Source organism: Littorina saxatilis, linkage group LG1 (assembly GCF_037325665.1).
Source record: "Littorina saxatilis isolate snail1 linkage group LG1, US_GU_Lsax_2.0, whole genome shotgun sequence".
Classification (NCBI taxonomy): Eukaryota; Metazoa; Mollusca; class Gastropoda; order Littorinimorpha; family Littorinidae; genus Littorina; species Littorina saxatilis.
In genome coordinates, this window is record NC_090245.1 from 45,219,866 (window position 1) to 45,232,083 (window position 12,218).

The following is a 12,218-nucleotide window of genomic DNA, read 5'->3' on the forward strand; positions in this document are numbered from 1 at the left end:
GATTTGTTGTTGTTGCTTTTGCAACAGTTGGGGACCAAAGATCTGTTCACTCCCATACTAAACATTAAGAAATTGCTACGTTATTGCATGGAAGAACATGTTTGGAGTAAAATAAACCATGCTCCAAAATCTTACCCTAAAGGCACCCACAGCTTCACGTAAACCATCCGTTTCTGGCCACAGACACTGTCAGGCCACAGACACTGTCAGGCTTTTACACACAGCACAAACAACCTTTCGTTTAAACTCTCACCGCTTGAGAGCATCCTGGATGCCCTCCGTGAAGAGAAAGCAATTTTCAAAGAATTTATTTTTGCGTGGCCAGCCGGATTTACAATGGGACAAATCCCGGAAGCAGTTCACCCAAGGAAGCACATTTTCTGAGTGGAGCTTGCTTTCTTTGAAGCCAACCGCCACCGAAAAGTTCGTGTGACGTGCAGCCGTTTGTTGCGTATTAGAGTCAGAGGTACACAAGAACGTGCTATTGCAAATACAGCCAGTCGCATTGGAATCACAAACTGACTACTAAATTGTGAAAAAAAAGGAAAGTGGATCACACGGGTTCACGATGGCTCGGGGGTTAGACAAACCACGAAATCTGGTGTGTGGTTTACGCGAGCTAAATAGCCATCCAAACGAACTTTTTCATTTAATGCTATTAAATGCTATTGTTAGTGTGTCCCATAGGGTAAGAACTGCTTTTTTCATGAGAAGATTTAAATCTTCCTGTAAACCATTTGAGACAGACTGGGCCTTTAATGTTTCTGGAAGATGAATGTAACTCAAAAATCGTACTAATGTCGTAACCTAAACTGAGCAAAACAATTATTGCACCCATTTTCGTACCCCAACTAAAACATTCATTGCCGTGTAATTTCATTCAAACTGTATATGCCATTAAAGGCCCTTCACTTGGCTACCGGGCACATTTTTCAGATCAAAGATTTCTGTTGTAGGTATCACGTGACCGCCGCCGAAGTCGGGATACCCCCAAAATCGACCTGACAAAAACGCAATGTACCAATTAAAAAATTGACACAAAATCAGAATAGGCTGAACTTGGCAACGTTTACAAAGGAGGAGAAAGCCAAATAATTTATCTATCCAGAACAGTTTTTTGTTGTTGTTGCTATCTTGAGTATCGCTTGTGTTATGTCAGTTCTACTGATGCAGGTGTTGAGCGCATTAGCAGTAGAAAACGAGAGGTTTTTGCGTCCATTTTGCGGGGTACCAGGACAAAAGGCGCTATATTTCAGCAATGCCTAAAGGGATTGCTTCAAAACTTTCAGGATCTTAAGTCTACATACGAGACGTACGTTGCATCGTTACAGATATTTGTTGAGATGATAAGCAATCTTCCGAAAAATGTTTCAAAACGTGTCATAAGTTTTAGGGTTTACATCCAAAAAAATAATGACTTTACATGCGTACAGACAAATAAATGTTTCAAATACTGCTAAAGTTGTAGATAAATACAATCACTAGTTTACGTTTCCTAGTCCTGTAAACACGATAAAATATTTTTGGAGGATTGCAGTGCGACAGCCATGTCAAGTCATACGTGACCGCAGCATGTTTTGAGAGGCATTCAGCGATAACCGCTGTCAATAGCAAACAGCCGGAACGTTCCATTTTTTCTCGTGTGTTTACACGGCGAGCAAATGTCCGTCAGTCGTCATACTCATATAAAACGTTGGCAGTTCTTGTAACAACCATTTGTGTGTATGCATGCAACGTCATGAGTTTTTAGGATGTAACTTTACAAACCTATGTCGGGTTTAAAAACATTTTTCGGAAGAGTACATAACATCTGACTGCAAGCATGTAGGCTAGTGATCCACAATTTCACCCAGGGTATGTCCCCGTCTGTAGACTTCAGCTCCTGAAAGTTTCGAATCAATCCATTGAGGAATTGCTGAAATAAAGCGCTTTTTGTCATATGGTACCCCTCAAAATGGACGCAAAAACCTCTCGTGTTCAACTGCTCATGCGTTCCACACCTGCATCAGTAGAAATGACAGAACACAAGCGATACCCAAAATAGCAAAACAAAACAACCTGTTCTGGATAGATACATGATTTTTCTTTCTTCTCGTATGTCAAAGTTGCCAAGTTTAGCGTATTCTGAATTTTTGTCGATTTTTTAATTGGTACATTTCGTTTTTGTCAGGTCGATTTTGGGGGTACACTCACTTCGGCGGCGGTCACGTGATACCTATAACAGAAATATTTGAACACAACACCATGCTTGACAGGGAGAGAGAGAGAGAGAGAGAGAGAGAGAGAGAGAGAGAGAGAGAGAGAGAGAGAGAGAGAGAGAGAGAGAGAGAGAGAGAGAGAGAGAGAGAGAGAGAGAGAGAGAGAGAACTTTATTTTACAAGGATAAAGATTTAAGGCTAAGCGAGAGAGTTCTCGTGATTGTTTTAATTTTAAATACTCATTCATGAAAACTAGAGACTATGTTTCTGATCAAAACGAATGATTAATCTGCTGTATCATTCGCTTGTCGGAAAGCTCGGCCTACGCGCATCTCTCAAATAATTATGACCTTCTCTTGTCTACTGGCTCGGAAGATTTATTCTACTCCCAAATAGCACTTCTTTGCACCTCTTATGACTCCTTCGTCCTCTAGAATCCCGTACCCATACCAAATACGAGCTGATTTGGTGAAATAAAGCACATTTCTACTTGCGAAACCCATCGAACAGCCATTTCCGGTGCTCGATCGCCGACATGTTCAGCTTTGAAGGCTATTTACGGGCAAATATCAATCGCTCCCTGACTTTTTATGCATCAAGAAACAAAGTTAGTCATCGCTGAATCAGTAGCTTACCTTAAATCCCGACATAAATCAAACAATAACTAGAAAACAGACAAAACTTGCCATCAAACGTGTCAGGCGCGGCCTTCGGCTTCCGCTCGGCCTTAATCAGGTTATCCCCCGTGACCACTGGCAACCAAAGCTGGCGTGTGAAAGCAACTTTCTGTGTTTTTGAGTTCATAAAATTGTTTGAGGATGCACAGTTCTGTAAGTTCATCTCAGTATTCCACCCCCTCGGCTTTCAGTTGTAAATATTAAGCTTAGTGATCGAATGTGGAAGCTACGTTGGGTCAAAGGTCACAGAAGATTTGCGTCGTGCAGCGAATAATTAGAAGGAATGAATCGCGATCTTGTTTCCGACTCAGTGCCTCCTTGTTTTTCATTAGACCTGTCATTCTGCTTGCTCGGCTTTGTTATATGTTTGCATATCTTGTTGCTATTTTCTTTGCTTTTATTATTATTTCTTATTTGCGCTTCGTTTATCGATACAACGTCTTGTGCACGGGTCAAAATTTGTGTGTCAGGGGTCAATTGGTTTGACTCTGAGCGAACGACGAAGAAGAAGAAGAATTGGTTTGACTTGAACTTGACGTTCGTGTTTTTCCGAACATCTGTGTATCGAAACACAGATACACGCACTCCATGACTTTGTAAGAAGACAAAACATATCGCTAGGTTTCATTTGTTTGTGATGAATTTATGACATTTCATGAAGTTGTTTTGTTTTTTGTTTACTTTTGCCAGTTCGTTTTTGGAAATTTGCAAAGCAGTGTCGTGTCGTCTGTTTAGGTCTGGGGAAACGCCAATGAAAAGAGCCGAAGAATCCCCGAGCGTTTCTGTTGGGTTTGCTTTTGATTATCCATGTATAACTTGCTTCCTGCAACTATGGTAACCGGGGATTTATTGCATGGGGAACATGAGATTTATTTCCCAGGTGCTTGTGAATGAAAACTGGTGAAAATGATTTTATTTCTTTTACCCTTGGAGGAAGAACTTGGTCAGGCCGGGGGGTGGGGGTGGGGTGGTCCGGGTAACAGGAACCCCCCCTCCGGCCCTGCTCACGGGTGCATTTAGCATGACTGTAACTCATACTGTTAGTTGCTGTCACGATTTAGTGACATGGATTGAAAAACGAACACTCTGTGGGGTGCCTTTCTCGAATTGCAACGAAAAGCGCCTGTGCTTTTGGCGACGGGCTGGTTTCTGCTGACCGAGCTTGGCACGGGGATTTCGTTTTCTGCACGCCTGGCTGGCATGCAAGGGACGACACTGTGTACAGGGGTTCCACGTGCGTGATTTTGCTGTCTGGACAAAATTAACTGGGAACTGAGCTGTACGTGTGACGATAGTGATTGGTCGCTATAGTCACGTGATGTTTTTCAAGGTGTTTTGAGGATGACTTGAAACGAGACACTTGAACATAAGCAGCAAGAGAGGAAGGGTCGGTGTCTTTTTCCTAAGAGTTTGATGGTATTCAACATGGGATATAGCATTTTATGTCAACGTGCCGTTCTGCTTGTACAGTAGGGCTTTTAGGAACGTCAAGAAGGGACCACTTTTCGCTGTTTACATGTTGCTGACGACGAGGTTGTCAGGTTGTTTCTTGGCTGAGCGGGGGAAAAATTCCCACGCATGAAGTAAATTCAGCACAAGAGGGAGTGTGGCAGGAAATTCGTCGACGGACGAAAGCCATACAAAGGAAGCGGATTCGCTTAAAGGAGAGCTACTTACATTAGGCTGTTGAGGTAATAAATCGTTATTTAACGGTGTTGACGAGTCTATGTTTGTGGAATGAAATACTCTCTGTTGTTCTTTCCAGGTTAGCGCATAATATGCTCGTTGTGACGCTGAAATAATAATCTGTATATGTTTTTTGCAGATATGGAGAGAAGGAAGGAAAATAGCTGATTTGTTGTTTTAAAAGTTCGTTTGTGCAGGCCACGTGCTCTATGAAATATGTAAAGGTGACATCATTGAAGGTGGAGGGTGAAGGGTTGCGTGGCATGTTTAGTGCACCGATGCTTTTTGTTGCAGCCTACTCAGCGGTAACCGGAACATCTTTATCTGGTATATACTACCTACATAACCTGGTGTCGCGGAGCTGTATGCTGTAACCTGGTGTCGCGGAGCTGTATGCTGTAACCTGGTGTCGCGGAGCTGTATGCTGTAACCTGGTGTCGCGGTGCTGTATGCTGTTGCTGCTGCTGGGATAACCAGTGAGGCCGTCACCGTCTGCAGGGGTCTTCCGGCAGGCAGTGACGTCACCTACACGACCACCCGTTGTCTTCAGCAGCTGAGTGAGGCGCCTGATGTCCCCACGATTCCCTGCTTCGTTCCACGCCAGCCGGCACTCCATCAACGAAGCAGTAGTGGGGAAGGACTATTTACGGGTCGCCCACTCCGTAACTAAAAGCTAAGTGTACCGTGCCATTGCGCCCTTTTACCACCAAGTCATCTTTTACTATTTGTGATTACATTTGAGTGGTGACAACGTGGGGTGTGTGACACCTGCAATAACCAGCGCTTTTGGCAGAACATTTAACTTTCCTGTCTATACACGGGATCAGCGTGTTATTATCATTTTCTAAACTTTAACTGGCATTTTTTGTCAGTGACCCCTTTTTTACGTTTTAAACGTAAAAACATCTTTTGGAGTGAAGTCTCGAGGGAGGTGGCGAGATAGTATATAAACAGGCGTCTGAAACATACTTTTGTTGATTCTATCTATTTGTATGACTGCGAGAGTGAATCGTGGTGTGGTTAGTTAGTTAGCAGTAACTAACCGTTCATAATCACCTTCTGTGATCTATTGAAACGTGACAGTTGCTAATACATAAAACGGTGCAGAGGGGAATACAATCGTAAAATGCATGATCGGCGATGAAACCGTCAATACCCCCGAAATGTGCAAACACGACCCACACACAAAAGAAGATCTAACTCGACCTGTCCACAAAACAAATCTGCAGGGAGCTACAAGAGGATCTGAACGTAAAGGAAAGAATATTAAACTGGCAGTTAAAGGACGTCTGATCTTCCATTCGTGCAAGGTCTCGAAAGGGTCTTCACAAAGGGTCTTCACAAAGGGTCTTCACGGTCTAGCCCTCACGAGAAGAGCAGGACACATTGATCAAGTCTATTTTGGAAATACTTTCTGCTTGAAAAGGTAACTTCCTGGTCAACTTCCTGGTTGACCAGGAAGTTACCTTTTCAAGCAGAAAGTATTTCCAAAATAGACTTGATCAAGGAAGTTGGAATCTCGCCAAACCCTTGAATTACAAGTTTTGATTGGATTTGTGCTGTGACAAAGAAGAATAGCTTCAATCGTCAATGTTGAGTAGGCGCAATGTTTAAATCGACGGTGTCGATTGTTAGAGGATCTAAACGAGAAGGAAAGAATATTTAACTGGCACTTGCAACAAGGGCGCCTGGTCTTGCATTCGAGCACGGCTTCGAAAGGGTCTTCACAAATAGTGCCCTCACGTGAAGAGCAGGACACATTGATCAAGTCTGTTTTCGAAATCATTTCCATTTGAAAAGATAACTTCCTGGTCAACGAGTTATTTGGAATGTCTCCAAAATCCAGTGTGCTTGTGTGTGTGTGTGTGTGTGTGTGTGTGTGTATGTGTATGTGTATGTGTGTGTGTGTGTGTGTGTGTGTGTGTGTGGTTTTGTGTATGTGTATGTGTATGTGTGTGTGTGCGTGTGTGTGTGTGTGTGTTTGTGTGTGCGTGTATGTGTATGTGTGTGTGTGCGCGCGCGAGCGTGTTTGTGTGTATGCGTGCGTGCGTGGATGTGCGTCCGGGCGTATGTGTGTGAGTGTGTGTGTGTGTGTGTGTGTGTGTGTGTGTGTAATATGCGTGTTTTGGGGAGGAAGGGGAGGGGAGAATATTGACAGCGTACTATTAACCAAATAATCAATCAATAAAATCATCAATTAATCACTCAAGATATTAAATCAGTCAATACAAATCACAAAAATATTTTCAAAATAAGGCCTTATTTCTCGACTTGTGCCAAGGATAGACTACCACCATTACCTGCATCGCTACGGAAGTCTTCCATTGAAGGACAATCAAGGGCTTACTAGTGAATTCAAGTTACTTCCCCTGCTTTTTGACGTCATTTGCTTCCTTTATACAAAGGGTTACTTCCCTTACTTTTTCTGTACAAACAAGACTTAGGGGAAAGTCGCTAAACCTGGAACAGTTAAGGAGAAACAGCCGTACCAGACAAACAAATGGATATTGCAAAGCATTCTTTATATTGTCACATACTAGACTCTATCAGTAAATAAACGAACCACAAAAAATAAAATAAAAGTCACGCAACTCATCAGACTGATCATAATAAAAATGTCTGCATTTGTTCCAGGTTGGACGCATGGGTGTGTAAAGTGGAACACTGTGTTGTCAAACTCGGAACAGATACAAACACCCCCTGACTCTCTTTCTAGCTCTGTCTGTGTCTCACGCACACACATATACACCCACACACTCTCATTCACACACAAACAAGCACACTTTACCACACACACAAGATAAATAAATACGTCATAACATTTTGATTAAGCCAACTTATGTAAATGTCTTTTTTTCAACATCATATTTTGATTTTTACCAAGGAAATAACAAATCGGATAACAATTTAAGCCTTAAATGTAAAACAAAAAGATAAATAAGGGCTAGGTCTAAAAAGGACTGAAAAACAAAACCTTTAAAAAAAAAAGGAAAAAATAGGCAAAGAACCGATTTCGCAGACAATGTCCTTTGTCTTCTACTGTCAGCGCAGTCATCGTGTGATTACTGTGTGCACTTCTGGCACTATAACATATCCTCAGGGGAGTTGGTGCCACACATGAAGCAGTACCACGAAATTTCGCAGCTTCATTTGTACCCCTCTTCTGTTGACAAATAGATATAAAAGGGCTACCTGCCCAATTGACCAAATGTAAAAATCATTACGCATAAAGTCTCAAAGCAAATAACTAAGAACAGATTTAAGAACTGATTTTGCAGACACACAAAAATTGCTAAGTACAGATTTCGAAGTCCTTTTGTCCGCTGCTGTCAGCGCAGTCCTCGTGTGCCCACTGTGTGCACCTCTGGCACTGTATCATGTTCTCAGGGGAGTTGGTGCCACACATGAAGCAGTACCAAGTGCTTTCCCCCGGGATAGAACGCATCGTCGAGAATGTTCTCCTTTTTTCCCTCTGATGAGAAGATATTCCCCTCTTGTTTCTCTGAGCAGAAGATTTTGTAGCTTCATTCTTTCCTCTTTTCTGTTGACCTGCACGCCTTTTTGCAAGTGAAATCTCCAGCTTTTTCTTGTAAGGAGAAGATTGTTTTTTTCGTGATGATCTCTTCGACGAGCTTGTGCTTGTGCGTTGCAGGACATCAGCAGCAGGTAAGCTTACATTTGCTGCTGACACCAAGCAATCATAATGACCAGAATCTCCATGTACAGTGTACAAAACAACGATGGGGGTGACGTTGGCAAATTTATTTCAGCTTCAAGAATGCTATTGATTAGTTCTTGTTCTATCTCTGGTGTTAACGTATAAGGTCTTCCTGTGAACTTTACTTCTTCTTTTGCAAATTTCTTTGTTTCCTTCTAAATGACTTTTAAGAGGTGTGACAGTAATACCATGTGCTCTTGATGCGCAACGCAAACCCATATCTCCGTTTTTCACTGCCGACAAAGCGCAGCCCATTTCTTCTGGTAACCACCGCCGTTCGGGTCTCATAATACTGTCAAACAAATTAATCAATCATTCAATAAAACTTATAGAAAGAAAAAACACAACAAAACTGAAAAGATAATTGAATACGTGAATAAAACGGCCGTGTTCTGTTTATTGTTTGATGAGGGTAAGATGGAACAGAATGCGGCAAAGCTGGAACACTGTTCCATGTTTGCCTCTCTTATGTGTTCCATCATTGCCGCATGGCACCTGCATGGATTTCGCGTTTTTCTGTTGGATACACGTGACGTTTCAAATATTTTTTTTCCGTTCAAGTTATTGCAAATCTTTGAAGGTTTATCACAGCAATCAACATTTTACGTGAACGTATGGAGATAAAGAGTAATAATACGAATTGTAGACGGTAGAAATAAGAAGAAGAAGGAAGAAAAGTTTAAAAACGTACCTTTTTTTTTCTTTTGCTGCGGTAGTCATTTTTTTTGCTGGAATAATATCAAGGAATGTCACTGGACATTTCTGCAAAACAATTGTTCATGAATTGTTCTCCGTTGATCGCATATTGAGGTGTTCCAAGTTGGCCGACTGTTCCGGGATTGGCGACTTTCCCTTATATTCAATTATTTGCACTCAATGAGATCGGTCAGCGATTGAGCAATAGAATTGATTTCAATAATATTTTGCCTGTGATATTTTTAGAGTGTGTTGAAACAAATGTGAACCAAATATCAAAAATCAATCAGACAGACTTTATGATACAGAATTGTGAATATGATGACATGCCAAGAATCATAAAAACGAGGGTTGAGTAAGTGAATGGGGTATCTTTCAAACCACAGGTCCTAATTTGGAAGTAGTATTAATCCCTGGTTTACGTTTGTTGTGATGATGTGTTTTGTATTTGAATCACGTGTCTTTCCGATATGGCTGAAAATATCGTAATTTCATGACGTTTTTGTAAGCTAAAAGTATATCAGTTTCTCAATTCGCATAAACATATTTCCTTGAGCATCCGAGCGATTTTAACTAACAATATGAAACAATGCCGCGCAGAGTCAACACAATCACATACCGTCGATCCCACTTGTAAGAACATCGCTTATAAGAAACATTACTTACAAGAAAGGACTTTTTATTTCCCTGCCAAATGCCTTCTTTCTTCCACTTAAAATTCTCCGGATAAGAAGAACGCCTTTATGAGAAGGCACCGGTTATATGAATGGTGTCTTTATTTCCCTTGACACAATTTCCTCGGACATAGGAAAGATGCGGCATGCAACCTCAACTTTGCACCCGTCATAGACCTGTAAATACAAAAATAGTACTTAAAAATCTGAAACAGTTTCAAAAATGTTAGCACACTGCTGTTAATCGGCATAAGTTGTGCATGACTATGATGTGCCGTAATTATTCATTAAAATTATGATGAAAAAAAAACCAACAACTGAAAAGTGATGGGCGTGTCAGGATAGGGCGGATAATCGTTGGATGAAATCTTTAGAAATGTGTCCTGTTTCAGTTATTAATCTTTAAATGTTATAAAAACATACTGGCAATTGAATTGATAACATTAAAGTAGAAATGGCACAGCCAGGCTGCTTTTTTGGCAAATTCAGGGTGACCCCAAAAAAATGCAACCCTCAAAAATGCTAATAACTTCTTCATCTGTTGACCGAATTACTTTATATTTGGGGGACATACACTTCAGCCTGTGCATGACCCTTCCACATCTTGGCAACATTTTTTTAAATAGCACAAAATTCCGACCACTTGATCTCAAAATTGCCACTTTGTGGAAGGGTCACGCCAGCTGAAGTTTATGTCCCTCAAATATAAAGTGATTCGGCCAACAGATGTAGACATTATTAGCATTTCTGAGGGTTGCATTTTTGGGGGGGTCACCCTGTACTTATGAAACTACAGCTTTGAAATTCCACACACTCTCATTAGTCAATGACCTCAATGCATGATGCAAGCTTGTTAAATTTCAAGGTCACAGAAGGCTGTTTTGGGGAAAAAAGGAAATGTTCATGATCTTCCACGTTTTGAAGTAAGAGCTTTCAAACTTCACCCCTCCCATGGTTTGATGAACTTTCAGTCATGATCCTAACACTGTTGGCCCTCGTCATATCTCAAGGTCACTGTTTTGTCAATATCTGGTGAAAAGAATCTTTTTCATTGACAGATAAATCTTTGAATTCACATCTAAACTAAAATAATGTATAGACTAAAGTCTGGTTGACCTTCAAATGTCAAGGTCACGAAGAAATTAAGTTCATCTCCGTGACTGGGAATGGAATAATTTCTTGAATGCTTATGAAGCCAGATCATTTTTTTGAGTCCCTAACCATAACTTATTAAGACGAAGGTGAGTCGTATGAACAACGTTTGTGTGTGTGTGTGTGTGTGTGTGTGTGTGTGTGTGTTGTGTGTGTGTGTGTGTGTGTGTGTGTGTGTGTGTGTGTGTGTGTGTGTGTGTGTGTGTGTGTGTGTGTGTGTGTGTTCTAGATCTTTGACATTCCACATAACCCGTTGTTTGATACACAATACGAACAGAAATACACTACATAACACAAAGACGTCTCAACTCAAATTTCAAACGTAGATAAAGAAACAGAAGAAACAGACCTCCGGCAATTGAAAATAGTCGCTATGTCCAGTATAATATTCTCCTTATTATCAGTATTTGAAAACTGTTTGATGCGATTTTAAGATTTTTTATTTAGGTCTACTAGCCCCATTTTTTCCATTCCACTGCCACTATTTATTTTATGCAAGTGTGTAACATGACGCATTTCCCGTAAAGACTTGCTGAATCATGTGATGCTACTGACAGGCAAGGAAATAAGGCTCACATTACTTTTTAGACCAAGCAAACAATGCATAACAAATCATTTATCAACCAATTGAATTCTGAACCATGACGGAAGTTCGTTTGGTCCATACAAGTTTCATCCCAGAAAATATGCCCTGAATATCAAGTACCCTGCAAGCTGTTGCACATTGATACGTGTTCGTTGTTGAACTAAATAATCTGCTAAAATTGTATTCCTTAAATCTCGACTCACGCAGCAGAGGTACTGCTGACACCAAGCACCAGAAGATCAGTTTTTGCATGCATCACACAGACACACAGGCACAGGCACAAAAAGACACACAGGCACAGGCACAAAAAGACACACAGGCACAGGCACAAAAAGACACACAGGCACAGGCACAAAAAGACACACAGGCACAGGCACAAAAAGACACACAGGCACAGGCACAAAAAGACACACAGGCACAGGCACAAAAAGACAGACAGACAGACAAACACACACACACACACACGGTCACACACACATACACACACACACACACACACACACACACACACACACACACACACACACACACACACACACACACACACACACACACTCACAACAATAACTAACACGATGTTTTCAAACTCGAAAATGAATCTAGAACAATCACCATCTTACACATTTGATCGCAAGATTACGCATCCCCGAGCAATTCTGCTATGTCTCCGGCGCATTCAGTATCTGTCTGAGGGGTTTGAAAACAACTAATTACAACATTGTAGGACATTAGCTTCTTTATTTCTGCAGCTGCATCAAAACACACGACACACACACACACACACACACACACACACACACACACACACACACACACACACACACACACACA

At 41.3% G+C, this 12,218-nt stretch overlaps 1 protein-coding gene across 3 annotated transcripts in view; it reads right to left on the reverse strand.

Annotated features, from left to right (window-relative positions):
- Positions 1-5,747, reverse strand: part of LOC138970896 (uncharacterized) — a 19,425-nt gene extending 13,678 nt beyond the window's left edge. The window contains exon 1 of one of the 3 annotated variants that reach the window (XM_070343505.1): positions 5,618-5,747. Coding sequence is in view for 1 of the 3 variants with exons in the window: in XM_070343485.1 (XP_070199586.1) it covers positions 254-266 (13 nt within the window). In the remaining 2 variants the exon portion in view is untranslated. The other 2 variants (XM_070343485.1, XM_070343498.1) reach the window with 2 other exon arrangements.
- Positions 5,748-12,218: the final 6,471 nt, after the last annotated feature.